This window comes from Tripterygium wilfordii, chromosome 15 (genome assembly GCF_013401445.1).
Source record: "Tripterygium wilfordii isolate XIE 37 chromosome 15, ASM1340144v1, whole genome shotgun sequence".
Classification (NCBI taxonomy): domain Eukaryota; kingdom Viridiplantae; phylum Streptophyta; class Magnoliopsida; order Celastrales; family Celastraceae; genus Tripterygium; species Tripterygium wilfordii.
The window spans coordinates 11,729,483-11,756,780 of NC_052246.1; the positions used below are offsets into that span (position 1 = coordinate 11,729,483).

A 27,298-nucleotide genomic window follows, 5' to 3' on the forward strand; every position below is an offset into this window, starting at 1 on the left:
AAACAAACAGCCAGAATCAACATCAATAGACCGCGACCGGAGTTTAGCAAAGGTTGGGATAAAGTCGTTGCATAACCGCCAAGAGAAAGCTTTGATTTGTTTGGGAGGGGGGGGGGGGCTGACATCTCCCAGATTAAATACCAAGGAGCAGATTTGTAGGTTGCACTTGACTCAGCGGAGTCATCAATTGAAAATGCAAAGTCCAGTTTCCTTGCTCCTGAATTCCAGTGCACATCCCAATGCAATCAAAATGAGATTAGAGAGTCCAATTCTTAGCTACAAAAGCAGGGTGCTGCTGCCTGCTTTTATACTCTGGGGTTTCCAAGTTTAATTTTTGTTTTTAATCCTAGTAGTGCTTGTTGCACTACAAATTAGCATTATCAATAATATATATATCTCATTGTGCTGGTTATGCATAGACTCATATCAGCACTGCTGACGGGTTAATGACTCTGCTAGTCGGATATATATATCCAGAAAGATATTGGATATACTTGTCATAGCTACCAATGAAAATATGCCATGTGTATTTGTCTCTAGATATCTGTTGGAAGCAAGTCAACCAACTGTCAAGCGGAATTCTCAAAAAGTAACCCCAAAAGACTACATTTAATTTGGAGTGTTGGATGTGAAATGCATTTTACATTTTATTCAGAGTATTTTAATGCAACATAAATTTGAGGGGGTTTTTTGGGATCACAAAATGAGAGATGTAACATTGTCCGTGCTTGAAAAAATAAATTTGATCTAAAGAGACAACGGTCACAAATCACCAAAAAAGGGGATAGAGTGTCAATCATCTGGTATCCACACAATAAGAAGGGGTCCAAGTGTAACATGTGATGTGGACACAGAGAACATGTTCTCCAATTGTGTATTTATGTCAATTGAGTCATTTCCATCTGCCCATACTTTAGAATAGCTAGGAACATCATCGAAATCACCCTTGTCCTTGTGGACATGCTCAATCCCTGTTTAAATACCCAAAAGCTTATTTCTTCATTCACGTCTACAAGTTAGAAGGAAGCAAAAATAAAAAAGGGCCATGGAAGCTTGTTTTCTCACCTCAAACCCTCTCCCGAAAACCGCAGAACTGATTCCTTCTATTAAAAGCAGAACTTTCGCCTTCTCCAAGAGAAACCCACTTCAATTTCAAAGCAGAAGAGTCGCCTTCCCCCCTCCTATAACATGTAAGTCGCGTTTTATCTTGCTCACAGTTGTGTCTACAAGGTGTTTGATTTAATGTCTAAGTGAATTGTTGACGACAGGTTCTCGTTCGGATTCCTATTTGCCGTCTAACGATGATGAGAGTCCTGTTGTTGATGCCGATTGGCGATTATTTAGAGCAAGATTGATTAGTGGAGGACGAGCATCAAGCGGTGAAGAGTCTTTGTCTTTGTCTTCTTCTTCAGTGGTGGATCCGGATGCGGTGGTGGACTATCCGGCTCCGTTTACGCTCGGGGACAAATGGGCCCATACGATCCATGAGCCCGAAAAGGGTTGTCTACTTATCGCCACTGAAAAGCTCGATGGCGTTCACATTTTCGAACGGACGGTGATCCTTCTCTTGTCAACTGGGCCCATGGGCCCAACTGGAATCATCCTCAATCGACCGTCCCTTATGTCCATCAAGGAAATGAAGTCAACGGTGCTGGATGCATCAGGCACTTTCTCTGACAAGCCCTTGTTCTTTGGTGGGCCTTTAGAGGAAGGCCTGTTTCTTCTAAGCCCAAAAGCAGATAATGGGGTTGGAAATAGTGGAGTTTTTGATGAAGTGATGGAGGGAGTGTATTTTGGGTCAAGGGAGAGTGTAGGCTGTGCAGCTGAAATGGTGAAGAGAAATGTAGTTGAGGTTGGAGATTTCAGGTTCTTTGATGGGTACTGTGGTTGGGAGAAGGAACAATTGAGAGAGGAAATTAGGGCTGGTTATTGGACTGTGGCAGCTTGCAGCCCAACTGTTCTTGGGCTTGGAAGTGTAGAGAGCAATGGGCTTTGGGATGAGATACTCTGCCTCATGGGCCCTAAAAAGGTTTGGTGAGATTTTGTTGTTGGGCCATGGAGAAAATGAAATAATTGCTTGTAAATAGACCCTTTAATGCAAATTTATTGTAGTGCAAGTGCAAGTGTACCAATGTGTATTGGAATTACCTTTTTTAACCCATAACTATACCATATAAATTTGTCCTTTAGATATTCAATATGGGCCTAAACTCAAACTGTCAAGCCCGTACACACATAAGTTTTCCACTTGACGACAGGTAATTTGGGCCTAAACACAGTGTATGGCCACGAATATATTATTTTTAATAGGAATCGAACTCAAAATCTTCTGAGTCCATGTGATTTGACAAAAGTCACAAGTTTGACAAAACACAATTCAATCTATTCTAAAATCATAGTATCAAAAGTTAGGGAAGAGTGATAAAGAGGCCATTAAGTTGGCCCAACCAATCAAGTATTGTTGATACACATTCAACAATTTTTGCATTATTAATTCAATAAAAAGTACATTACATATGACCCCATCCCAATTAATTTGCATATGAAATCAATTTCAAAAATTTAAACCCACTAGATCCCACTCCAAATATACCCCATCATGATGTTGAAACTTGAAGAGGTATATACAAGTATTATGTTTGATATATAATCATGTCAATGGCACCTTTTCTACACCATCTTTTCAGTCATTGGTCTCTTTCAAATAAATTTGCTTGATCATTCTAATAAGATCCATAAACTTTTCAGGGTAACTTTGCCTGTAATGTTCAAAATCTCTAGATAGCTTTTGCAAGTTCAAAGTAATGATGGGTTCTAATTTATGAATGGTGATTCCAATTTCATTGCCCTTTAATTGGTTATACTTGTCACCATAGGGACCATTAAAAATTTAAAACTGGGCTTCGTACTTTTTCCACTTTAGGTTTTTTTTAATAATATACATGGATAAGCTTTTTGAGGGATCTAGAAGAGAACTAACGCACTGATCCTCCCCCAATCTCCTTTTGAGGACAAACTGTAATCATAATACTCGAACTCTTCTTCAACAAGGTTAAAGGATTTTGCCACTTGATCCACGATATGTGATTAGTCAATGATCAATTTTTGTCACAATATACCATAAATTAGTTATTATTAATTTTATATGAAGAAGATCATACAATTCAAAATGAATGTGATTTAGGTATTTAATTACTATATATAGATACTATCAAAATAAGAAATGCATGGACAAATGGACTGCCAAAGAAACAATTGACTAAGGAAATACTTATCAAATCTCATTGACTCTTGAAAATTGCAAATAAATATAATTAAATGCAATGGCTTCCTATAAGAAAGGATAGTCTGATTAAGGAAGAATCAACGAGTCAAACAAAAACAAGAAAACAAATCCAATTGAAATTACCATAAAGCCCCTGATCAATCTCCCGTGTAGGCTTTTATCCAAATGACAACCACGCGTCAAAGCATACGCGTGAGGAGAGTTGACCAGGACTAACTAAAAGAGAGTGGTTCGCAAGCGCTTTGTGGCGCCGTGTCTTTGGAGATTCCCAAAAAAGATCCAGTGAGGAGATGGATTGGAGTAAACCCAGATGGAGATGTCTGTATCTTGCTATATATAAAAATGTGTAACCTAAAACCATGGAAGGTGGAGAGAATCTAGAAATTGTGAAAACAAATGCCTTTCCATATCTTTCACAACCCAAAAAACCCATTAAAGAAATGACCTTTTCTTTAACTCCCTCAAGGGGGAAAAAAAGTGAAAAAGAAATGATTGAACAAAAGGTGTAGGTGAAGCAAAGTATAGAGTAGAATTAATAAGTATATAATAGTAATAGGGTAAGCCACAAGTTGACAAATTTATTGTAGTCATTGGGTTATAGGAGAGGACTTTTGTGTTGTTTGTGCTACACAGAAGAAAAAAAAGATCTAATTATCTGGGATTCTGCGATCTTCTTCTTCTGGCCCAGCAGATCTGAATTTTGCTTCTTATTGTTTTGTCTGTTGATGTTTCTTTTTCTGGCTCTTCAAATGACTTTAAAGAGATAACACCCACCTAACTATTTCTCCTTCATCGTGTTCTGAGTCATTGGCTTTGTGGGTTTTTTGTGGTCATTTATGAGAGAGTGTGTTGAGCTAGTTGAGCTTCTGGAGTTGTTGCAATTGGGGGGTTGTGGAGGATACAAAGGTATAATTTTTATTTGTTATCAGTTCTTTAAGCTTTTTTTCTTGGATTCTTTGTGTCTAAATTGTGTGATCTGCTAATATTTGATTCCTTTCCTCTTTAGCCGCCCGTTTTGGTGTTTCTTTTTTTTAATTTTTGTGCGCGTCTCTTCTTGTATTCGCTGGTCATTGTTATTATCACTGCTTCCTTTGGATTTCTGTTAAAGGGTTTTCTTTTTCTCTCCTTTTGGTTTTTTTTTTTGCTCAGTGTTGGGTGCAGGGCAAATGGGTTATTATAACTGAAGTTTCGATTCCATTATTGGGTTTTTGGTTGCGTTATATAAATCTTTATTTAGATTACGAATTCAATTTGCATTGTGCAGGCGCATATGAAATATGGGTATTTGATGAATGTTTGCCATTGTTATGGGACTATTTGATGAATGTTTGCTATTGTTATCAGATTATTCACTTCTGGGCTTTCTGTGCTGGCTGCTAGCTAACATGTATTACGGTTTGGTCTTGTCACTGAATTGCTTCTGTACTTGGCAGCAGACCATTAAATTTATGAAGGTTTTGCGGACTGGGAAGATATCCAATGTTCACTATAGCAGTTCATTAAGAGAGGGTCTGCATAGATTACAACTCAAAGGCTCACAATCCTGGATTTAACTCTGAAGTTAGGGTATGTGGCTGGAAATATTTATTTTTGAACTGCAGCTGTTTTATGTACTAAAAAGGTTGTCCTCTTCGGAATGTGGCATATATTTTTTCTGTGATCGCGATTCTAAGATTCGACAAGATATTTAATGTGCATACCATGCATGGCAATTATTTTGTTCTTAACTGCTATCTCATGCTGCATTACGTAAGAGTTAGGCTTTTCTTTGTTTGGACTCTCGTACATGAGAAACGTAAGAGCCATCAGAGGAAGGTGTCTAAATTGTAGACCAATGGGTTATTTTAGCTGGATTTTCAATTCCATTATGCCATTGTATTTGTTTTTTCATGTATTACGCATAGATGACAACTCAGAGGCTCTCAATTCTTTTCTTGGGTTTGACTTCGAAGTTGGGGTATGTTTCTGGAAATGATTAGTTCTGAACTTTTGCTGTTTAAAATTTTAAATACCAAAGGTTGTCCTCTTCAGGACGTGAAGTATCATATTTCTGTGTTCATGCTTATAGGATTTGACAAGATATTTTTCAATACAGAATATATTCGAGTATTTAATAATGTATTTGATGTACATATAACATATGGCAATTATGTTGACATTGATTGATATGTCAAGCTGCATTGCCTTACAAGCTGTTTCTTTCTTTGTTTGGACAGTAGTAAATTAGTGTATAGGTAAATTACATCTTAAGTCACAGATGGATGTCCAATTAGGTCAAAGTTAGGAAACCAGCATTAACATGGTGTATGACTTAAGATTTTCTGCATCCTTGTAAACATCACACATGTTTTTCATGCAAAGGTGTATGTTTACGTCTAACCATGAACCATGGGCATCAACCATCGAATCATGTTATATTTTCATATCTTATTCTTGTACATATCTTGATTAGCATGGTAAAAAACGTAGACAATAAGTAGGCATGAACTCGTCTTGATGACAAACAATCTGAAAACAAAGCTGCAGAGCTGTAAGTTGAATTAAAAGGTATATGGCTAAACAAAGTGGCAAAGATTTGAATGTTGAAGGCATATCTCAACAGAAAATAATTTATAAATAAATAAATAGATGTTGTAGGTGGAATTCTATCATTTGAAATTTTAATTGTCATATTGAATGTGGTAATTTTGTGTCCATATTTTGGCTCTTTGAAATGTCTTTTGGTCTCTGCATAGAAAAGTTATTCAAATATTATCTTTGAGGTATTTTAAATGAAACGAGCTCAGTGCACAAGGCTTGGGCAATGAGGCATGTTTGGGCCTTCAAGGAAGGGCATGGTGTACACAGCCTTACCCTTGCGTAGTTTAGAGACTGTTTTCTGATTTGCATGGTAGTTGTTTACCTTTTACCTTTAGTATCTTTTAGGCTGATTTTTGTCAATGTTGCCTCCTATGACTCTATCAACAAATTCTTTATCCCGAATTTGAGAGACCAGATTTTAAACTGAATTTATCTTCATGTAAGTTTGTGATTGAGAATCCTGATTTTACTTTAAAAGCTTTTAGGAGCATTGCTTTTGAAGATTCTGAGCGGTCACTTTATCATCATTTCTGGATTATATGCTGGATCATAGATGAATGAAGATGTACGGCATAGTTACTCTTTTCCATTTGGTGTAGTGGCTTCTCTCCAGAATTTTTTTTTTTGGTTGTCTGCTTACTGTATAGAGTAAAGTGAGAACCTATTCTTGTTGTTGATCATGATATTGATAATAAATTAAATACATTTTCAGGTTCGTTTGATTATTTTCTTGGGTTAATCAGAGAATGGGCACTGAAGTAGAATCTAAGATGTATCTGCCAGAGTGTAACCACTTAAGGGATGTTAATGACAGCGCAGGAAGTGGTGGCTGGGCTCTGAATTATGAAAACAGAAATTTGAAAAGTGATCAGTATGGCGGCACATTCTCTTTTAGGCCATTAACTGATGAGTATGTGGGATATTACAAGGACCAACTGAGGCAAACGATATTGAAGCATGAGTATATCTTCAGGCATCAGGTATGAACTTGTTTTTGTTTTTCTCTTTTGAGTCATAAAATTTGAAGTAGTCTAAATGACAAAGGCCATTGTCTGTCATAAAAAAGGGTCAAGGTTGAAGTACTTAACACAGTTCTTTAACATTGGGACCTGTTTGTATGTGATGTGAATCTAGGTCCGTGAACTCCATCGTCTTTACAATGTACAGAGAGACATGATGAATGAAATCAAAAGGAAAGAACTAGATAAATTTCTTCTACCAGCAGGATCATCGCATCAGTCATGTCTTAAGCCGTATCCGTATGGTTTCCTGTCTGAAGGTGATAGAGATAGGTGGCAAACTCCCAATTTACCTTTTGATAGGCCATCTGCATCAGATGGAAATGGTATGCAACCTCATTTTGATTCCTTGAAAGGGACAACGGTGCAGTTTTGTGGTCCTGATAAAAGTGGATTAAGGTTGGGTGACTGTGAATCTTTACAACCCAAATATAATACACTTCAGAAGAGTTCGTTTGACGTCGAATTGCCTGCGAATGATATCATCAGCAATGAAGAGGTAGGTCAAGGAATATCCAGTGCTTCAAGGACTAAAAACTACAATTTTAACTTGAACTTTGACATTACTAGTGAGAAAGATGGAAACTCGCCCATTCGTTGTGGTTTCTTATCCGGTTCTGATGGCGATGCTTTTAGTTCTAATGTTCATCTCAGGAGTACCGATGGTCTGACCAATTTGAATGAATCCTTCCAGCTTGAAGAGGCATCTCGCTTTGCTTCTGTTAATATTTTATGCACTAGCACACACCCCAAAGAGTATAAAGGAAGACAGGATTTATCCATTAGTTCATATTCGGGGTTCCAACGTTTGTCTAATGAGTTTCCTCAAGATCCTGGTAACGGAAAGGATAGAATAACTAGCCGTAGCAATCTGCATTCTGAAGCCGAATACAAACATAAAGGGTGGCCAGCTTATAATTCAGAAGCCGGTAATAACCTCATCTGCTATTTTAGTCAAGTTTCTTTTAAGTTTACTAAATTCTCTTATTGGAGTTTCTTCTTCCTTATATGAGCTAAATTTGTCTCAGTTTTGATCTGCATTGTCAATAAAATGATTACTTTCTCTCTGTTTCGTTATCAAATCTGGCACATTTATATTTTTTGATGGAAGAAAGAAAAAATCTGAGGATGAGCTATTGGACAAACAAAGCTGAAAATGACACTTTTAGCTTCCAAATATGCCAGAGAGCATGAAAAAATAATTTTCCGAACATAATCATAACTATATAGGAATATGGCTCAACCATGTATTTATGCTGTAGACGTATACTATTCCTTTCTTACATGGATGTGTTCATTATAGGGTGAAAAATATTTAACATAAATGTTAAGCTCTCTGTGTGTACTGTGAGTCTTTCTGTTTTAAGGGACTACACGTTGTTCTTGTTCATTTTTCCTGTCACCTTTACATTGTCTTAGTAGTGTGAACCATGTGATTTTTGTTGAAAGACTTAGTGCGGGTTAAAGCATCATTAATATAGCTAATGCTTAGACTTAAACTAATGGTTTTATAATTTCATTCACAGGCCAAAGTAGAAGCAATAGAAGTTTCTGTCTGGGAAACTCATCAACATTATCGCAAGATGAACAGCATAAAGTTCATGAACATTTGAAATTCCCTTTCTCTGAGCAAAATAGGACAGAACCACACAGAAAGAGGAAACTTTTTGGAGTAGACATCTCTGACAGAAATAATGATGCCTCTGTTGTGGCCTCCCAGGTGCTTGGCCCTTCTCTGGTTGTCCAATTTGATGCTACCAATTCTGAATCCTCTCAAGTCTCATCTCGGAAAAACCTTCCAGCTAGTTATAACTGGAATTTGATAACAGCCCAAGGAAACCCATACTCACATGCCTTGCCACAGTTGAGTAAGAGTTCAAAAACATTGATGCCTGGTCCTACAGCTGTTGGGGAAAATTTTCTTGTGGATAGCAGTTCAGGATCTGTTCCAGAGTTTAGGTCTGAAGTTTCCTACCAGAATGACCACTGCATTGGTTCTCATTGGGATTCAAAGAAAGCACGTACTTGTCACCCTTTGGTTGGTTTCAACAATGCATGTGGCATAAGTGACAGCAATTCTGCTTCTGAATGTCGCCCGAAAAATAACTCGGAAGTTTTAGGGTCAATCATGGATGCAAAGTCTGCAGAGGCTATGTCTGCAAGTGCAGTGCCACCAAATGTTTATCAGATGAATTTGGATTTCTTGCAAGACCTTTCTCAGCAGTCTATCAACAAAACTGAAATGAGGAAGGATCCCTCTCGAAGTTCTGTGCAAGATGCCCTTTCAGCAACACACACCCATGATGCTAATCATATGAGATATGAAGTTGGTGACTCAAGCAGTAGGAAGATTCTTGGACTTCCTATTTACCAAAAGAATATGTCACAGGATTTGTTCTCTAATAACTCCCCCTCAAAGTCCAGTTTTGTTGCTTCAGCAACGGATGGTTCTAACTCTATCAAAGTTGGGTTGCTTGATACTGATCTAAATCGTGATCCAGAGTCATCCAAATCTGAAGGAAGACCAAAAGTTGAAGGTCCGATGGTAGAGAAGGAACCGGTTAACCGCAGTGCTGGTCTAAAGCATCATATTGATTTAAATTTGTGTGCGAGTGAAGACGAGGGTCAACTGACGCCCTCTTGTTTAGGAGCCAATGTAAAGATTGCAGATGAGAGAGAGATGGAGTCACCAATAATCATGGGAAACAAAGCTTGTGTTGATCATGAACTTGAGTCTATTGAAAGCAGACTTGAGGAAACTTTCAATTCATCTGGAGATGAGTCTATGGAGCCCCTTGAAGGACTTGTTAAAATTGCAGCTGATTCGCTAGTTGCCATTTCATCATCAGAAATGCCTTATCAAGGCAACTCCATCTGTGACCAACTTGAAGCCTCACTGAGCGACTCCCTTCAATGGTTTGCCGAGATCATTACTTCGTATAAGTGTGATATTGAGGATGAGGTATCCATTTCATTTTTTAAGGATGTTGTCTCCGAGGAAGATTCAGTACCTAACGGGCTCGATCATTTTGAGTTCATGACGCTAAATTTGACTGAAACTAAAGTAGAAGAATGCACTTACAAGCCTCAGGTGCTGGAGAACTCAGAACATGAAGAAAAACCATTACCAAGACGACCTCGTAGAGGTCAAGCAAGGAGAGGAAGACAGCGGAAGGACTTTCAACGAGAAGTTCTTCCTAGCCTCTCCATTCTTTCAAGGAACGAGGTGAATGACGATCTTCAGATCATAGAAGGGATGGTCAGAGCGGCTGGTGGTACTTGGCAGTCAAGTTTGTCGCAGAGAAACACTGCCAAGAGTACCTCGGGAAGAGGAAGGAGACGTAGAGGAGGAGCCACCAACTCTCGAACTGCCACTGCAGCTTGCCCATCCGAGAACCAGCAACCTAAATGCAGAGAACCGGGACTCGAGGTGATAAGCCTTGCAGGATGGGGAAAGAGGACCAGACGTCTGCCCCGGCAGAGATGCCCAGATAGTAACAATCCTTCAAATAAGTAGAAGCCTATATTATTTATTGAAGTTGAATATGCCATCAAAGTTTTCCTAGTTAGGAGATTGATGCTGTACATGCTTTGTTTTAGTAACCTCCATGGATCCTTCAAACTGAGTTTATAGCCTGACTGTGATACAAACAAAAAGAGTGTTGAGAGGTCCTTGTGTTAGAATTCTGAGCATGCTTGCCTAAGCTGTGTTTCAGTTGATAGATAGAATTCTGTATTTACTTGCTTTGTAGAACTCATTGTTGCATAATGAAATAGTATGGCTTTTGTTAGAGCGGTTTTGTTGATTTTTAAGTTTAACGTTAACGGATAAATTGTGGAAAAAAAAGAGTTGAGTTTAGAGGTATGAAAAAAGGTGTGAGAGATGTTTGATGAAACTTTTAGGTTAAGGTAAAAAATTTATTTGTATTAATTATTATAATTATTAATTTAGAAGCATAATTATTAATTTATAAGTATATTTTATAGTTTATAGGTGGGTCACACAATGTTTTTTCAATAAAATAAAAGAAAAAAGTCTATTTTTTACATGTGGGACCTATGTGGAAAAAAAAAAAGAAAAAAAGAAGGAGTAACACTCTGAAAAAGCTCCAAAATGGAGCATAAAATTTGAGGGGAGGTAACGTCGGTATCATTTTGTCCAAAAGTTCCACCAAACAAGGCCAACATGGCTTTAAACTGTGAAAAATAAGTTGTAAAGTGTTTGGTGAAGCTTATAGTTGATGTTAGCTTATAAGCTGTGAAAAAATCTACTTAAGTTTATTTCAAAAAATAGAATAAAATCTACACAAACAAACAAACAAGAACGTATAAATAATTGTAGTTGTTATTTTACTGAATTTTTTATATATATTTTTATTAAATTAAAATTATTTGATAATTAAAAAGATTCATAATATTATATACACAATATTATTTTATTAAAAAAAATAATAATAAGTTCACATAACCTTCCATACATTGGTAGGTCACAAACATAAACAGTTCCAACTTTCAAATACCAAATACAAATCCCATGATAAACAAAAGGTCCAAACACCAAATTCCAAACTAATTAAAGTCCAAACACAAAGTTCCAGATAAAGAATTCGTGAACAAACACTAGTTAGTTTGTTCATTAACTCGAGTTGCTCCGACAATATCCTTAGTGGAAAATGGAATTCTCATTTCAGCATTAAATCGGCTTTGGTTTCATCAACCAAATCCTCATCCAAATTTATCTCCATATTTTAAAAAAAATTCACTTTTAAAAAAATAAAATAAAAATAAAAAATTCCCACCTTAATTTGATTGTATTGTTTGGAATATAAGAGCAATAGTAGATTTGATTGCCCTTCCAGAAGAAGCTGTGCCAAACGGGCATTTACATATAAGCCCAAAAAGAAACGTCCAGCATGAGTTTTATTATTTTATTTTAATAATACAACATTGTAAGCATTTTTTTACAATTATTTTGGGACTTCAGCCCTACATGACCCATTTTGGCCCGACGCAACTGAGCCAGCAGCATACCCATTAGGCAACTGAACAATAACACATTTTGATTAAATTATTTTCGGTATTTTAAAGGTGCTCTCAAAACTACTCTCAGTCTCTAAGAAAACAACTAATTATATTAAATAGAGCCGTTAAAGACAATAACATATTTTCTTCATAATAATAATAATAATAATAATAATGCACACAAAAATGCATTAGTTAGTGTGGATTTTTGAGAAATGGTTTAAGAAAAATGCCCAACAAGAAGGAAATAGCCTTGTTTACACCGTTGACAACTATGAGTACCTCGAATGACATTCATGTATGTGATATTTGATAGAGATTTCAAGTTCGAGCCTTCCCCTCCCCTTCCCATGTAATAAAATAAAAAAAAAAACCTTGTTTTCACCGTGAATTTCGACGTTAATTACAAGAAAAGGGGAAAAAAAAAAAAAAACTTACAATTGCATGATTTCCCTGCTGCTATAAAATCCTTGAATGAGTAGGTTGTGTGAATATATTCAGAAATGGCTATCCAATTTTCCAAGAGTAATATGATGATTGTTGCAATCTGCATATTTATAGTTTCAGCATTGGATGTAGAAGCAGAATCAAGAAATTCTGGGGTGTTCCAATACTACAAAATTAGCTTACGGTGGCCAAGATCATACTGTAATACTGATCATGCAGGCAATTGCCAAGGACCATTCCTCAGAAATTTTACTATTCATGGTCTCTGGCCGATGTATTTTGCAGATACTAGAGTCCCTTCATACAATCGAAGTGGTTGTACTAAGTTCGAACCAGTACCATCAGCTAACATTACTGTAAGTGTATATATATATATATATATATATATCTCTCGTTGGTTTCGTAAGATCGATCAAAATATAAATAGATTTCTTTCTGCATAACTTGTGTGTTGTTTTTGTAACAATACAGAGGCAACTGTTAAGTCCAATATTAAATGACATGGTTAGATATTGGCCCAGCCTTCCATCATATGACAATATTACAGCAAGTGAAGAATTTTGGAAACTACAATGGGAAGGCCATGGAATGTGTTCTCAATATCCCCAGTATCCTATAAGATACTTCAAGACGGCATTAAATTTCATAAAACACAACAATCTCCTAACGATTCTCAAAAGAGGTGAAGTTATTTCAAAACGGATAATGCCTCTACAAGTTGATTGAGCCAAACCTCTCTCCCGAGTCCCGTCTCCCTATTTGCTTTTAAATTCTTTAAAATATAATATAGAATTCGAAATACATTGTTGAGTCTTAAAAAATATATGAATATTTTCTCAGGGAAAATTTATTCAAACAATGAATACTACACTAGAATTGAAATTTCTAGGGTCCTGCGTGATTTCTTTGGAGCTCGAGTTGAAATCAGATGCAGCGTAAGTCGTCAAGATGCTTTACAACTCAGTGAGATTCGTGTATGCATAGAGAAATGGGGTGATCCTTTAGACTGTAATCGTGAATTTTCTGGCTGTCCAGAAAATGAATTCATACAGTTTCCTTCTGCAAACTAGTTTGATCCGTCTTGTCTTGTTGGGTTTTGTAATAAATCTATATGGCAAAAGAAAATTGTAGTAAATAATAAACTGAAAAATCGTGTCTTTCTAACATTTTCCTTGGGAAAGAAATGCAATTTGGATTGCAAATACAAGAAATAATTACATTCATTTTAAAATTCCAAATGACAGCAATATATAATATTCCACCTTCAGCAAAATATGAACCATCATTCCAGTCCATAAATAATAATACATACCAGCACTAATCAATTAACATGTCTCCTCCATGTGTGGTTTGAATTGTTCCTTTAGTGTTACTATGAATGCTTATGGTTTCGCCGTGCCTCTTCGATGCTTGGAACTTAACGAATTCCTCTATTTTCGCCTTCAACTCTGTGTCTGGAATCAGCATGTCCGCGGTGAGATGGGATCGGTTGAATGGATCAGACTGAAATACAGAATAATGCAGTTAGCACTAGAAAAGAGTTTAAGTCTCTCATATGCCTGATAAGGTAAGCAACAAGATTGCATACACTATCACTGAGAAGATGCCTTTGAATGACAGGCCGGTCTATAGTGATCCTTGAAGAAGGTAAGATCACTGGATCCTTCATCAACGTGTACTGCACCAGAGAATAAGAAGAAATCAGAACTTTCCCGATCAGACATGCTACATAATTTTTTTTACACCCGAACCACAGTGGACCTCACAAAATCCAAATATATATATACAAGAGTCAGTATTATTGTCTTAACATCTACCAGCTAATTACAGCTTCTACCTAAAGCATAAACATACCTGAATAGGATCAAGGAATTCATCAGGTACCTCTCCAAGAGCAGCTTCAGCATCCATTGCCTCAGAAGCTGCAAGTTTGGCTTTTGCACCTAGGTCAATAAATGCTTGTATAACCCTCCCATCTTCGCCAATTCTCCTAAGGACATCTGCCGCAGCACTGAACAACTGGAGTAGAGTACAATTATCAAAAGGTGCAACCAACTAGGCTCAGGTTATTCCAGCAATTAGTTCTGTAACCAGCTTAATTACCTGGTCATTGTAAGAACGGCCATCTCTAGAGATGGCAGCTGGGAAACAATTTTCGGTATCACCCTTTGCCAGATGAACATATATGTAGACAATCTTCAAATAACCAGTAAAAGTCAGCTGATTGTATCAATCTAACAGACACCATTGCTTATAAGAGGAAACTTAGCAGCTTCATAAAAATGTAATTTAAGTTGCACAATCCCACTAGTATCTGCTATTATGGCCAAATTTAAATCAGACAATAAGCCTCCAGTCAATTGGTACTCAAGAAGTAAATGAGCTAGATATCAGCTAACACATTTTATACCACATTTTAATACAACACAAATTGGAACACACTTGTACCAACCTGCTTAAGCAGCTGTTTTGGACGGAATTCGTATTTTTCTGGGTCTTTAAGAGTAAGTGATTTTCTTTGAGGACCCACAAGCTGTAACAGAAAGTAATTGAGCATGCTGGCCACTCTCTCTACCTGGAAAAAAGGGCAGAAATACATTCAGCACTTAATAGTTTTGATAAGGTTTAACTCATAAAAACTTAGAAACAGAAATGGTGAGCAACTCTCTTGGTCCAACAACATATATATAAGAGGAAAATTGGAGGTTACCATCTCAGGTAGTAGGAAAGGAGCAGTAATCTGCTCTGATGTGAATGCCAGCATACTGACATCTTCATTTGCTAACTTCATGTCAATCCGAATAATCTGAGAACATCCAGAAACATATATTCTCACTCTTATATTCAAGAAACAAAAATTAATACGTAACCTATCCAATTCTAATAAGTAAACATAAATAAATGAACCAACATTTTCTTGAGAGTGGAATAGGCGGGTCCTCTCCTGCCTCTCTTGAGCTGGTCTTCGCTCCCATTCTGCAGTGTTAGACATTTCAGCTTCTAGCTCTTTAAGCTCAAGAATCTTGTTAAGACTCTCGTCAAGTAGATATATGCTATCGTTGATCAGGAAGTTTAGGAAATTCAAATAGACGCCCTTCTCCTCTTGCTTAGCAATCTAAACAGCAAAAAACAAAATACATGCACTTAGAGAGAGATTCAATCCGTCATAGAAAAATTAAGTGGATTAGTCTGCAAATATGACTTTTACCTGTCTCCAAGCATTACGGTGACTAGGGACCTGCCACAGGTACTCTAGCAGCTCCGCAATATTATGTCGGATGTTAAACTTGTCATAGAACTGTGCACAAAGCAAAGCATTAAGAAAATGACTTACCCACAATCACATATTACTGGCAGCTCATAACTGTTTTTCCCCAAATAGTAAAAAGTAGTTTTTCCAAAAAATGTTGTGCAAAATTTATCCTGGCAGATAGCAAAACCAATGACATCTAATAACCAGAAAAGGTGGATAATTTTCAAGATGAGAAAGCAGTTACACAATAAACTAGCCAGACAGCACTGTTAAAGGAGGCTAGCATTAGAAAAATAAAGCTACATATTTTTATTAGTTTACTTTGGGAGAAGAAAAGGGTCAGAGAATTTAACTGAGACAAGCAAAAGAGAACATAAGCTTCCCATAATACTTCATGTGCATCTTTTTCAACAAATCATTTTGAGCAATAGTATCAATCTTCTGATCATTGATTGCATCAAAATCTCCATAACCAAAAATGCCATTCCAGATAGCAACTGTTTTTACCAATGATGAAAGACGAGCAATAGAGAACATAAGCTTCCCAAAATACTTCATGAGCATCTTTTTCGACAAATCATTTTGAGCAATAGCATCAATCTTCTGATAATGCATTTTATCAAAATCTCCTTAATCCCTAAATGCCATTCCAGATAACGACCGTTTTTACCAATGACCTCCCTTGCAGGATATATGGTTGTCAAAGCATAAACATTCAAACTGCATGTATTTTGATGATTGATTACTAAAATCCTCCAGAGAAATACCAACTGGTTGAACTTTGACAAGACAGCTGAGAAATTTAGTTTTCTTTTTTTTTTTAAAATTAGGGTAGAGAACCTTATTTTGCTATGCTTGATAGATGGGTGTAGCTTAAAGACTCTGCAGTAACAGTCTCTATAAAGAAGATTCCATGGTTCTAGAGTTGAAAATAGCAAATTCTGCAAGTAAAATTAAGAAAGAAATGCCGTTATCGTCTTCCTATGTAAATTATGCTGCAGGAGTACTACTTTGTGATCGAACCCACAAACTTCGCAATGCAAGCACTTTCTTTCTATCCAAAGAGACATAGAGCAAGCAAGTACAGCCATACATCTTTCTAGCACAAATCAACAGCCTATATGATGCCACAAAGCAAGACTGAACACAAAAGGGCCAAAATTGGTCAAAAGTGATATCTTTTCATATGCACTCAAAATTGAATCTAGAAAATTAAATTTGTTAACAGCTTATATCTTATGGTAGTCACCTGAGTATGAGAACCTGTGAACTCAATGTCAACATAAAGCTTCAAAAGATTCCTCACAAGATACTCAAGAGACAATTGATGACCTTCAAACAGAGAAGCTGTCGCAGATGACCCACTGCACCATACATTCAGCAAATTACTCAGTCCATAAAATTGCCCGTTGAGTATTGAACATAATCTTGGAAAAACGGATAAAGGAGCAAATCACCTTTGACGGGGCATCCAGCAATTCAATACTTCAACCATCTTTGCCCTTAGATAAGGGTTTCTGATAAATTCTGGACTTGCCATGAACATTATAATGAAGTTCATAAATTCATCCTGCCATGTAAGAATAAAAAATAAACATGGATAGCATTACCAATATCATTATAGAGACTATTGACTGGCATAACTTCACATTTTAACTTAAAGAAGATAGTTCCTACCAGCAAAATTCCATCCAAAGCTTTAGGAATTCGAGAAGCAAATATAAGCAGCTCCATCGCATTTTCCACAAAGTGCTCAGGCATGGATGCAAATTCCATAGGGCAAGTAGAAGGCAGAGGCATTTTAAATCCACCAACTAGGCCCACCAACCAAACCAACATCAGCCGATAGAAAGAGAGTGCATCCTGAATAAGTGTTCCATCCTTAAGGAGGGGGGGGGGAAGAAAAAAAAATGAACCAATGGTCAGAAAAATGACTAATTCCAGAATGATCAACTGCATCAAGATTGGGGAAGTGAATGGTGATAAAAAGATTTGAGATTTTATAACACATCCTTAGTAATTACATTCAGATTTCATTGTTTTTCAAAGAAGTTCCAATTTTCACCAACATCTGACCTATAATGAGTGAGCAGATGTTCTCGATATATCATAAACTGGTAAAAGAGATAAGCCATTCAAATTCATGCCTACACTTAATAATTATCATCAAAGTCTACACTAATCAATAAGTAATAGTAAACAACCCTTCAACCATATTAATGGCAACCCAATCAATCAGTTTTGCTTTATCACTTGGCGCAATCAATGATTTGAAGCCTAGCCTCTCCATACCTCAATATCATCACAAATCATTGCAAGATCATAGCTATTAGCTAAGCAACTGCAAATTTATATCAGATCATTTAACCCATGTGCATGCCAGTGACAATAACAGACATATTGACATACTCTCAGTATCTGAGCTTCATAACAAAGCTTTTCCTGTGAATACATCTCCAACTCTTTCTCAAGTCGAGCAATATCCAAATTCATTTGTGGAGAAGCTGCTTGCCCTTGCATGGCTTTTAAAGTGGAGAGGGCATCTTCACATCTTGAAATGTCCTGAATAAAATTTCAATAAGGAATGAAAAAGTGAATATACAACTGTCAAGCAAAATACAAAGAGAAAGTAAATAAATCTGGGTCTTCAGAAGGGATGCAGATTATATAAAAATCATCAGAAGCCTACATTAATCTGAGAACAAGAAATTATAACGAGTTCCATAGATGCTGAAACCTTATGGCCCTTACCTGAACTAAATGCTTAAAGTCGGAAAACGCTTTCAACAGGCCCAAGTTAAGCACCCTCGCAGTCATAAAGAAGCATTCACAAATAAATGGGTATTTAGTTCTCTGTACACTACTTGATACAGGGTTGGTATTTTGGGGAGAAACTCCACCAATGCTGCTTCCGGAACTAGTGGCTTCTTGAGAGCGCAGCAAGCGTCTGTCACCTTCAACAGACTGATCGGAGCCATCACCTGCCCCAGGATTTTCGCTATTAATCCATTGAGCAACTTCTTCTGATGATGCGTGTAAAGCAGTCAGCCCCCTGAAATATTTTCACAAGCAGTAACATGGAACTGCCAGAAACCTAAATGATGAGGATCAAAGGTAATCAAACTGTGTTACTGTCAAAAGACTCACCTTAAATCCAAGCGGCTATGGTCAAATACATACATAGGATCAATTTTGTCCTTTTTTGTAAAATTTGCATCTAAGAATGGCTCACAGAGCCGAAGCATGATAACACTGAGATTGACAAACATGCCTGAACTCGCACAAGATATAGGATCAACCTGTGACAATGACATAAACAACACAGTCTAATGTTGGCATCTGTGTAAAACACTTTTTGACCAAACAAACAAGAAACGAACTACTTCATATCCTTGAAATTTGGTGCTATTAGCAAAGATCAATATCTTGTAGAATCAATTACACTGTAACTTTATTTAAGTAAATGCTCTGGCCAAGGGGGAGGTACCTGTATCTGGGCCCTTGATGAATTTTTATTGATCACCTCTGCAAGATACTCGAGAACATTCTCACGGGTATCAGTATTTTTGAGAAGCGTAAGTAGGACTTCTGCTAAACCATCATGTAAGTTCTTCATGACAGTCTTGATTGTGGTAAATGCAGATAACAAGTCAGCTGGTCGACGAGTTGATGATTCAGAGAAGCATTGCTGGCTGAAAATTTTGATAGACAACTGAATAATCGGAAGAGACAATTTTGCGCACTAAACGTCCATTGCAAATGCAATCCGGAATATATTCATATGTGAATAAATAGATTCCTTAAAATCTTATCAGGGTAAAAAAATGTTATTATACTTTTCCCTTGCAAATAGTAAGGTTAAGAAAAACGGAAAAACGGTAAATAATAAAAATTAATTGTGCCAAATCAATCACTAGAGAATCATACAAAAAGTATGCCCTGTGTGACCTTTGATGGTCAAGAATAACAAAGGACAGCGCTAGCGCCAATGTGTTGAAAGACAACTGCACCCAGCTTTTGAGGACAAAACTGGAAGAGCATCCTTGCTTAAATAAGGGAAGACCAAAAGCTATCCCCAGTATAAGCATAGGGGACATTCACTGATTCACATACCGAAAGAGTGTGTAATTCTAATATAAACTTCAATCAGTTTGAGAACCAGTCTTAAATTAGGTTATCAAACCCCAATGGGTAAAAAAAAGAAACATCACAGTATCATACAGTGCACAAGTGAAAAGAAAAGAAAAGGAAAAGCGTTAATGTCATAATCAAATTAACAAAGAGTTCATAAAGTTCCCAAAGAATTTTAAACGAATTTTTCTCTTTAATGAAAATAAAATAAATATATTTTAACTAAGGAAAAAAAACACTCCTAACAATCAGCAATAATAAGGATGAAAATTACTTAATACTTAATAGATTTAATGTGATCAAAATAATTTCATTAAAATATCCATTCCAGTATCAAACAGATATTTGTTTTACTGAAAATAAAAATTACAATTTTGAAAGTCACTTCATAGGATTTTATCAAGAGGATTCGAGCTCGTCTACCAACTAATCATTTTGAACTTACAACTGGTCTTGGAAGTAAGCATATTCAAGAAAAGAATTGCTAGAAAACTCCCACAATGTTGCATCTGTTTTGTTCTCTCATTTATAAGAAATAGAAAAACAACTTACAACTGAAATAGCCTTTATATTCAGGAACCAAAGTAGCAGCTACCATCAATCTCCTACTAATTGCCAAAATGTTAGAATTCATGATCCTTCTCCACAAAACAAGAAAGCATCGAAGAATCTATGTTGAAATCCTCATCTTCATGAGCCCAGAACCGGCAAGCCACTACCTTCATGTGTCATGAAGATATTAACCAATAATAAGGGACCAAGAATGTCACGCTTTGGCCTTTGCAACTAATTTAGCCAAAACTATAATCCTCCAAAAGGTGATCAGGCATCCCCATCTCTTGAAAGAGGCAGCCAAATTAAACAGTAATTCTCCAAGAGTATTAAGAACTATTAGGAGGGCTTGCTTACTGACGGCACTTAAAAACTTCTTTTCAGATTTTAAAAATATCACTTTTTCACCTGCTATCTAGTGTATATATAACCAGTTCCTTCATGTGCTTCTCTACCCAGAAAAAAGAAAAATAAAAAGTCAATACAACTAAAAGTCAGCCACCACTACATAATGAACACATAGCATTCAACACTTCGACTCCTTTCCTTTGGCAGCAACCCAAATGAACACCATGAAATGCGTCCGAGAAAACATCAATATACAAAACGAGAACACAACCAGCGAAAGCATAACACAGTATACAAAAACGAAAGAATTCAGAACATAGAAAAGGCGTTAAATTCAACTCACCCAACATCTGGCTGGCTCTTGAATAACGTATGATCAGGTAGGGCACTAACGTGGAAAAAGGCCCCTAAAATGCTGGTCATTTCGATGACACGACCATTCAAGTAAACCCCTTTCGGTATCCACCATGGATGACTGACCAGAGACTTTGCTCCAACAGGAAAGCTAACTAAGAATTGCAATGCTCGTAATGGCCGCTGAAAATTCCCCAAAGCCGTCACTTTAACCACGTTTTCCCTCAAATCCTCATACAGTCCCTTCAGTATTGGGTCAAGTGTATCGAAATCTGCATCTCTGAAGAACTCCTCCAAAAACCCAGGCGGGCACTGGACCCCGCCACCACTACCAAACCCATCCACAGCCGCATAAATCAGCGGCAAGAGAGGCGAAGCGTTGCGCTTACCACTCAGGTTTCCGCTAGAGAACAGCTCGGGGTTCCCTAAGTGGATTCTACAATACGAAACACAGAGCTTCTTCAGCTGCTTAATCACGTTCTCCATCTCCGACCGCAAATTCTTGTCCTTCATCGACACGATCTTCTTCGACTCCTCGTGCGCGCGTTTGTAGCAGCCAAGTAAGTAATCAAATGGAGGCTCCACGACTGGAAACTGGCCGGAGAGGCGATCGATAAGGATACGCTCCATGAGGTCGCGCGAGAGCCTCAATTCCCAGCCCTCGCTGAGAATCTCGGCCGCGGTCATCTCCAAGTAGACGATTCGAGAATCGTTTATGTCTCCGGTATCAGTGAGCGACACAAGGAGGATTTTGCGGAGGATTATGTCCTCCACCTCCTCCGGTGACCTTTGAGGTCTCTGAGTCGCCATAGCACATAAAGATAAGAAATTAAATAATAAAGCTCAAATTTTTATACACTATTTGTTATCTTAGGACAGATGAGATTTGATTTTCTCGGGAAACTGAAGGAAAATTTTGAGAAGATAGAGAGGTTCAGGTCAGACAGGACTTTTTAAGCAAGGAAGCAAATGTTTGGACGACTTCGGAAGAAATCTGTTGAGTTTCAACTACAGCTTCGGACGGAGAAGATGCAATTTGAAACGACGTCGTACAAGTGAAGTACCTAGAGGCTAGAGGCTAGAGGAGTGCCAGCCAGACTGCCAGGTTACCAGGTAAGATCATGATTCATGAATCATGACATAGGATTGGACTGGGCTTGGACCTTCTTTTTCTTTGGGTTCTGAAAAATGGGCTTTGGAGAAGTATTAAACGAGGGTAAAAAATAGAAGGGTCCATTCTTGTTTTTGTTTTTGTTTGTTTTAATAAACAAAGTGTGGATTTTCTTTTTTACCCTATACTTCATCGGATAACTAACTAATAAACCCCGAGTCACATAAAAGACTCCACAACTCAATGGACCTCTATAACTAGATGGATCAGTTAAGACCTAAGCCAAGACCCAACACAACACACGAGAACACGCAGGATGACATTCTCACACGCAGAGTTGAGCCATGACCACTCATGGGACTTGATAAGAAAATACAAAGGGATAACTTTGCAAGGAAACACATTTAAACTTATAATCAAAGCAAGCAATAACCAGTTGAGACAAGAAATGTTAAAAGAGGTTGATTATTATCATAAGAAACGATCCAACTAGAGAATCACCAAGTACATCATCTACTTGAAAAACTCCAGAACCCAAAAGTTGCAGACAAAGCACGCAAATCCGACCCCCTTAAATCCAGCTCCAGTTGCTAACTCTATGATCTCTGTTTGATTTCTCTCCTTTCCTCCAGGATTCTGAGTCATCATTAGCACATCCAACGCAGAAGTAGCTCGCACGGTAAAACTAGTCTCGAGGATGATTGGAAGTATTGCCTCTACAACAATTACCTTTCCATCATCAGGAATTGCATTGTAACAATTCTTCAATAGCTTCAAGCAGTGTTCATCACTCCAGTCATGCAGTATCCACTACAAAACATTTCGAAGAAAAAAAATGTCGATGCAATGCATAAAAAAGACCGAGTCTTATAAAAAAATCGCCTGCACAAACTACACAACTTACCTTCAGGAAAATAGCGTCTCCTTTTGGAACACTTTCAAACATGTCTCCTCCTACATGTTCCACCCCTGCAACATAAATATAGCAATGTTTTTTAGATGAATTATCGATCGATATCAGCAGTACTAGTTTCTTGACGCCGAAGATAACAAAAGCGTACCAGGATATGATGGAGCATGTTGTATAACATGAGGAAGGTCAAAGTTGATACCAGCAATAGAAGGGTATTTGGAGGTGATAAGGCTCAAAGTGACACCAAGACCACCACCAACATCAACTACCTTGTTGAGTTTCTCAAACCCTTCGTATTTTTCAAGGATCTGTTTCACAACTATGGTTGTGTGGTTTACCATTGCTGTGTTGAACACTTGATTGAACCTGGAGTCCTTGCCTGGGTAATCGAAGGCGTGCATTCCGTGCACCCGGTTAAATGGAATTCCTCCTTCAAGAACTGCATCTTTCAACTGGCTCCTATATAGGAATTGACATTCAACATGGAATCAAAGATCATAAAACACAACAATTATTAAGTAGAGGAACTATATATGGTATTAACCTATATTTGATCCCCACAAATTTGATACTACAGAAGACACAACAAGAAGTATAGTCAACATGTGATTTTAAACAGTTGACTATAAAATCAGCTAAATTATAGGGCGCTGAAGTTTTTGGGTACAGTGGAACCCACCCAGGCTGCTCACCGGAAAATTGATCGTGGCATTCGCACAGTTGAGCTAGGCTCATCTCGTAAATTGCAATAATAAAAACACCTATGAGGACTTTAAATCACAACCTCCTGCTTACACTAAGAGTTATCGTGGTCAAGTTTGCTAGCTAAGAGTTATCATGGTCAAGTTCGCTATCCTAGACGACCCTTTGTTGGGGCATTAAAGCTGCCAAACTAGAATAGTGATTTTGTAACCCCACTATTCCCCTCTATCTGAAGTCTGAACCTTATGACTGTGGGTCATGGACGTAGATGGGTAGGCAGGTGTTTCCTTCCTACTACAAGTCAGTAAACATAGATGGTGGGTCTTCCTAAATTACATTGGTTTCGGATTTATATGAGCGGTAGCAGTACAATGCACGACACCATGGCTACGCCCAATTTTCACTAAGAAAAATTAGGGTTAGAGAGAGTGAAAAACTGACCAGCTTTCCAAAAAGACTTTGTCTTGAATCAAAGCCATCAATCGTCCCAATGAAACACCATCTTCATTCTTGACAAAGTATTTAGTCACAGGAGTCAACCCATAGAGTCTCCGAAATAACCCAGATCCAGATCCATGACCATCATCATCAACATAGCAAGCAACAACAGAGTGGGAAGCCAGAAGATTGAGAATCCTTTCAATCATCATAGGAGCATCTGGGTTTTTGGTAGGCATTTGTTTTGCAATCTCAGAAGAGGACAATCTGGCACCTTTACCTGCCTTGGCTAAAATCTCAAAAACCTCCAACTCAATCGCTGCATACAAAGCCATTGGTAGCACTGAGGAATTCACTAGTTCCATAGCATACGAAAAATGTTCATCTTCCACTCCATTCGCCATCACTGCCTAGTCGTTGTTGAGGCTCTAATCTCTGTGTCTTTGTCACAATTTTTATACGGAATGCGAACACACGAGGACGAGGTGTTCACAATTGGGTGGGGGCCAAGATATAAGGATAGTGATGGTGGGTGGGGCATTGTTGGATAAAGGACAAAATCTTCTTTTAATATTTGAAACGTGATTTTATCTAAAAATTTGTTGAAATTATATATATATATATATTCATAGAAAATTTTCATTCATGCATCTTAAAAGCCTCACTTTTGATAATGACCCTTCAAGCCACAAGTAATAGTGGTAGATAACTACTGGCAAAGTGACAATGAAATATGACTTGTCAGTATCTGTACAAGAAAACATGTTTGAGAGGGGAGTAAGCCTAAATCTCGGACTAAAAACCCTTTAGAAAAGCTCACACCAAACGGGTAGGGTGTATGAAGTGGGATAAATCCACGAAACCAAGATTTTACAAGGACATATCATGGTTGGTTGGTTCAAAATCTCGACGGTGAGCAGCATAAGTCTTGAGTACAAGGAGATAACTAACTAGGCTATCGTGCAGGGTGGTCAATGGTGAGAGTAAATCTCGGATCGAAAACCAGTCAGAACAGCTCACACCAAACAGGTAGAGTCCATGAAGTGGGATAATTATACGAAACCAGGATTTCACAATGAAATATTTTGACTAGTTGGTTAAAAATCCCAACCTTGGGCACCATAAATCCTAAGTGCAAGAAGATAACCAACTAAACTACCGCGAAGTCCGCAAAGTGGTTATTATGGTTCTAATTCCATTTGTGTGAATTTATCTTTTGACATTCTCATAATTTTATCAATGTGAAATTTCATCCATCACATATTCCTCCTATTAAGAATGTGAAACCTCTCGCGGATTTATATAGTCGATCTCAAATCGCATGGAACAAAACTCAAAAGATGATGATGATGATGATGATGATGATCTAACTACAAACATTACACTTCTCTACCGGCTACTTACCCTTATCTTTTTTTTTAATAACATGAAACCCACCCAACTATTCATCAAATAACTAGTTGATAAACTCTGACCACCACGTGAAAGACCCCACAACCCCATCATCTATGTGTGTCTATATATATACACGCGAGCACACATATGTTGAACAGCTGTGATGAAGACCAAGGTAGACTTTAAAAAGAAAATTTTCACTTTGACAACATTCTTCAAATGCTTATTTTAATGTCTTTAGCAGAAGACACAATTACAAGAAAAATTATGCAAGGCACACCATCTACTTATAAAACTCCATAACCCAAAAGTTGCAGACAAAACACTCAAATCTGATGCCACTAAATCCAGCTCTGGTTGCCAAAGCCGTGAATTCTTGTCTCGTGCGCTCCTTTCCTCCTGGGTTAACAGTCATCATAATCACATCCATTTGGGAGACGGCTTTCACTTCAGTACTAGTGTTAGGCACGGCTGGAAGAATTGTGTCTACAACTATTAGTTTTCCATCATCTGGAATTGCATTGTAGCAGTTCTTCAACAGCTTCAAGCAATGATCGTCGCTCCAGTCATGCAGTATGAGCTACAAAAGGCATCAAAGAAAATGTTGATATAATGTATATATGTCACTAAAGCAACATGAAAGATTAATGGTGTAAATTTTAAAAAAAAAATTGAGAAAACTCACCTTCATGAAAATGGCATCTCCCTTTGGAACACTTTCAAACATATCTCCTCCTACTTGCTCCACACCTGCAACATAATAATCAAACTAAGAATTAGAGAACCTGAACCTGAACCTGAATGTACATGGATTGGAAACTAGTGAACATACCGGGATAGGATGGAGCATGCTTTATGACATGAGGCAAGTCAAAATTGATACCATGAATAGAAGGGTATTTGGAGGTGATCAAGCTTAGGTTGACTCCTAAACCACCACCAACATCAACCAACTTCTTGAGCTGCTCAAATCCTTTGTAGAACTCCAGGATATTCTTTACAACAATGGTTGTCTCATTGAACATTGCTGTGTTGAACATTTGATTAAATTCAAGGTCCTTGCCTGCATATTCAAAGGAATTTGTCCCATGAACTCTGTTGAACGGAATTCCTCCTTCAAGAATTGCACCTTTCAGTTGGGACCTAAAGAGAGAATTCAGCAAAAAAAAAACAATCAGAGATTATAGTTCAAACCATTAAGGCGTAGTAAGCAACAGAAGAACATTAATGGAGACAAAAAAACTGACCAGGTATCCAAGAAAACCTTTCCTTGAATCAAAGACGTCAAAGGACCTAATGAGACACCATCTTCATTGCAGACAAAAAATTTAGCCACAGGCGTCAAGCTATAGAGTCTCTGAGGAGAGGAACCATGGTCATCATCATTAACCACGGAGCAAGTAAACACAGAGTGAGTTGCCAGAAGCATGAGAATTTTGTCAAGCATCAGTGGTGCATCTGGGTTCTTGGTAGGCATTTGTGAAGCTATCTCTGAAGGTGATAGTTTAGCACCTTCACCTGCCTTGGACATGATCTCAAAAATGTCCAGTTCTATAGCTGTCTTCAAAGCCATGGGGAGTGCAGATGAGTTCGCCAGTTGCATAGCATACGAGAAGAGCTCTTGCTCTTTACTACCACCTTTGAATGCCTGGCCTTCTGCTGAATTCTCCATCACTGGCTATCTCTTCCACTCCGAAACCTTGGTGTGGCTTGGTTGTAGGCTTGTAGCATATCAAGTATCAACACC

The 27,298-nt window shown here is 37.6% G+C and overlaps 6 protein-coding genes across 9 annotated transcripts; 3 read left to right on the forward strand and 3 right to left on the reverse strand.

Moving 5' to 3' along the window:
- Positions 1 to 725: 725 nt before the first annotated feature.
- LOC120017145 (UPF0301 protein BDI_1431) lies at positions 726 to 2,174 on the forward strand. Its single transcript, XM_038870257.1, has 2 exons — positions 726 to 1,190; positions 1,269 to 2,174. Exons 1-2 carry the CDS (start codon positions 1,046 to 1,048, stop codon positions 2,036 to 2,038), a joined length of 915 nt encoding a protein of 304 aa, XP_038726185.1. The 5' UTR covers positions 726 to 1,045; the 3' UTR covers positions 2,039 to 2,174.
- Positions 2,175 to 3,668: 1,494 nt separating this feature from the next.
- Positions 3,669 to 10,676, forward strand: LOC120016872. 3 transcript variants are annotated; one of them, XM_038869831.1, is made up of 5 exons: positions 3,669 to 4,192; positions 4,631 to 4,852; positions 6,579 to 6,846; positions 7,001 to 7,814; positions 8,412 to 10,676. In XM_038869831.1, exons 3-5 carry the CDS (start codon positions 6,613 to 6,615, stop codon positions 10,400 to 10,402), a joined length of 3,039 nt encoding a protein of 1,012 aa, XP_038725759.1. In that variant the 5' UTR covers positions 3,669 to 4,192; positions 4,631 to 4,852; positions 6,579 to 6,612; the 3' UTR covers positions 10,403 to 10,676. The 3 variants fall into 3 exon arrangements, with proteins under 3 accessions (XP_038725759.1, XP_038725760.1, XP_038725758.1); XM_038869832.1 differs by having other exon boundaries at positions 4,720 to 4,852; XM_038869830.1 differs by having other exon boundaries at positions 4,723 to 4,852.
- Positions 10,677 to 12,410: 1,734 nt separating this feature from the next.
- Positions 12,411 to 13,424, forward strand: LOC119979902 (ribonuclease MC-like). The gene is made up of 3 exons (XM_038822524.1): positions 12,411 to 12,710; positions 12,826 to 13,036; positions 13,195 to 13,424. The coding sequence occupies exons 1-3, from the start codon at positions 12,411 to 12,413 to the stop codon at positions 13,422 to 13,424; spliced, it is 741 nt and encodes a 246-aa protein (XP_038678452.1).
- A 68-nt stretch (positions 13,425 to 13,492) lies between these two features.
- On the reverse strand, positions 13,493 to 22,051 carry LOC120016804 (probable ubiquitin conjugation factor E4). Its single transcript, XM_038869726.1, has 16 exons — positions 20,982 to 22,051; positions 19,095 to 19,299; positions 18,755 to 18,906; positions 18,359 to 18,659; positions 18,017 to 18,169; positions 17,285 to 17,488; positions 17,065 to 17,177; positions 16,857 to 16,971; positions 15,563 to 15,652; positions 15,266 to 15,469; positions 15,065 to 15,160; positions 14,807 to 14,929; positions 14,458 to 14,550; positions 14,209 to 14,373; positions 13,943 to 14,032; positions 13,493 to 13,857 (listed from the first exon to the last, which is right to left on the reverse strand). Exons 1-16 carry the CDS (start codon positions 21,800 to 21,802, stop codon positions 13,672 to 13,674), a joined length of 3,111 nt encoding a protein of 1,036 aa, XP_038725654.1. The 5' UTR covers positions 21,803 to 22,051; the 3' UTR covers positions 13,493 to 13,671.
- A 439-nt stretch (positions 22,052 to 22,490) lies between these two features.
- LOC120017162 (caffeic acid 3-O-methyltransferase-like) lies at positions 22,491 to 24,639 on the reverse strand. Its single transcript, XM_038870279.1, has 4 exons — positions 24,160 to 24,639; positions 23,165 to 23,475; positions 23,008 to 23,072; positions 22,491 to 22,913 (listed from the first exon to the last, which is right to left on the reverse strand). The coding sequence occupies exons 1-4, from the start codon at positions 24,558 to 24,560 to the stop codon at positions 22,617 to 22,619; spliced, it is 1,074 nt and encodes a 357-aa protein (XP_038726207.1). The 5' UTR covers positions 24,561 to 24,639; the 3' UTR covers positions 22,491 to 22,616.
- A 1,084-nt stretch (positions 24,640 to 25,723) lies between these two features.
- Positions 25,724 to 27,292, reverse strand: LOC120017161 (caffeic acid 3-O-methyltransferase-like). Of its 2 annotated transcripts, none has more exons than XM_038870278.1 (4): positions 26,799 to 27,292; positions 26,435 to 26,694; positions 26,237 to 26,301; positions 25,724 to 26,131 (listed from the first exon to the last, which is right to left on the reverse strand). In XM_038870278.1, exons 1-4 carry the CDS (start codon positions 27,221 to 27,223, stop codon positions 25,835 to 25,837), a joined length of 1,047 nt encoding a protein of 348 aa, XP_038726206.1. In that variant the 5' UTR covers positions 27,224 to 27,292; the 3' UTR covers positions 25,724 to 25,834. The 2 variants fall into 2 exon arrangements, with proteins under 2 accessions (XP_038726206.1, XP_038726205.1); XM_038870277.1 differs by having other exon boundaries at positions 26,384 to 26,694.
- Positions 27,293 to 27,298: the final 6 nt, after the last annotated feature.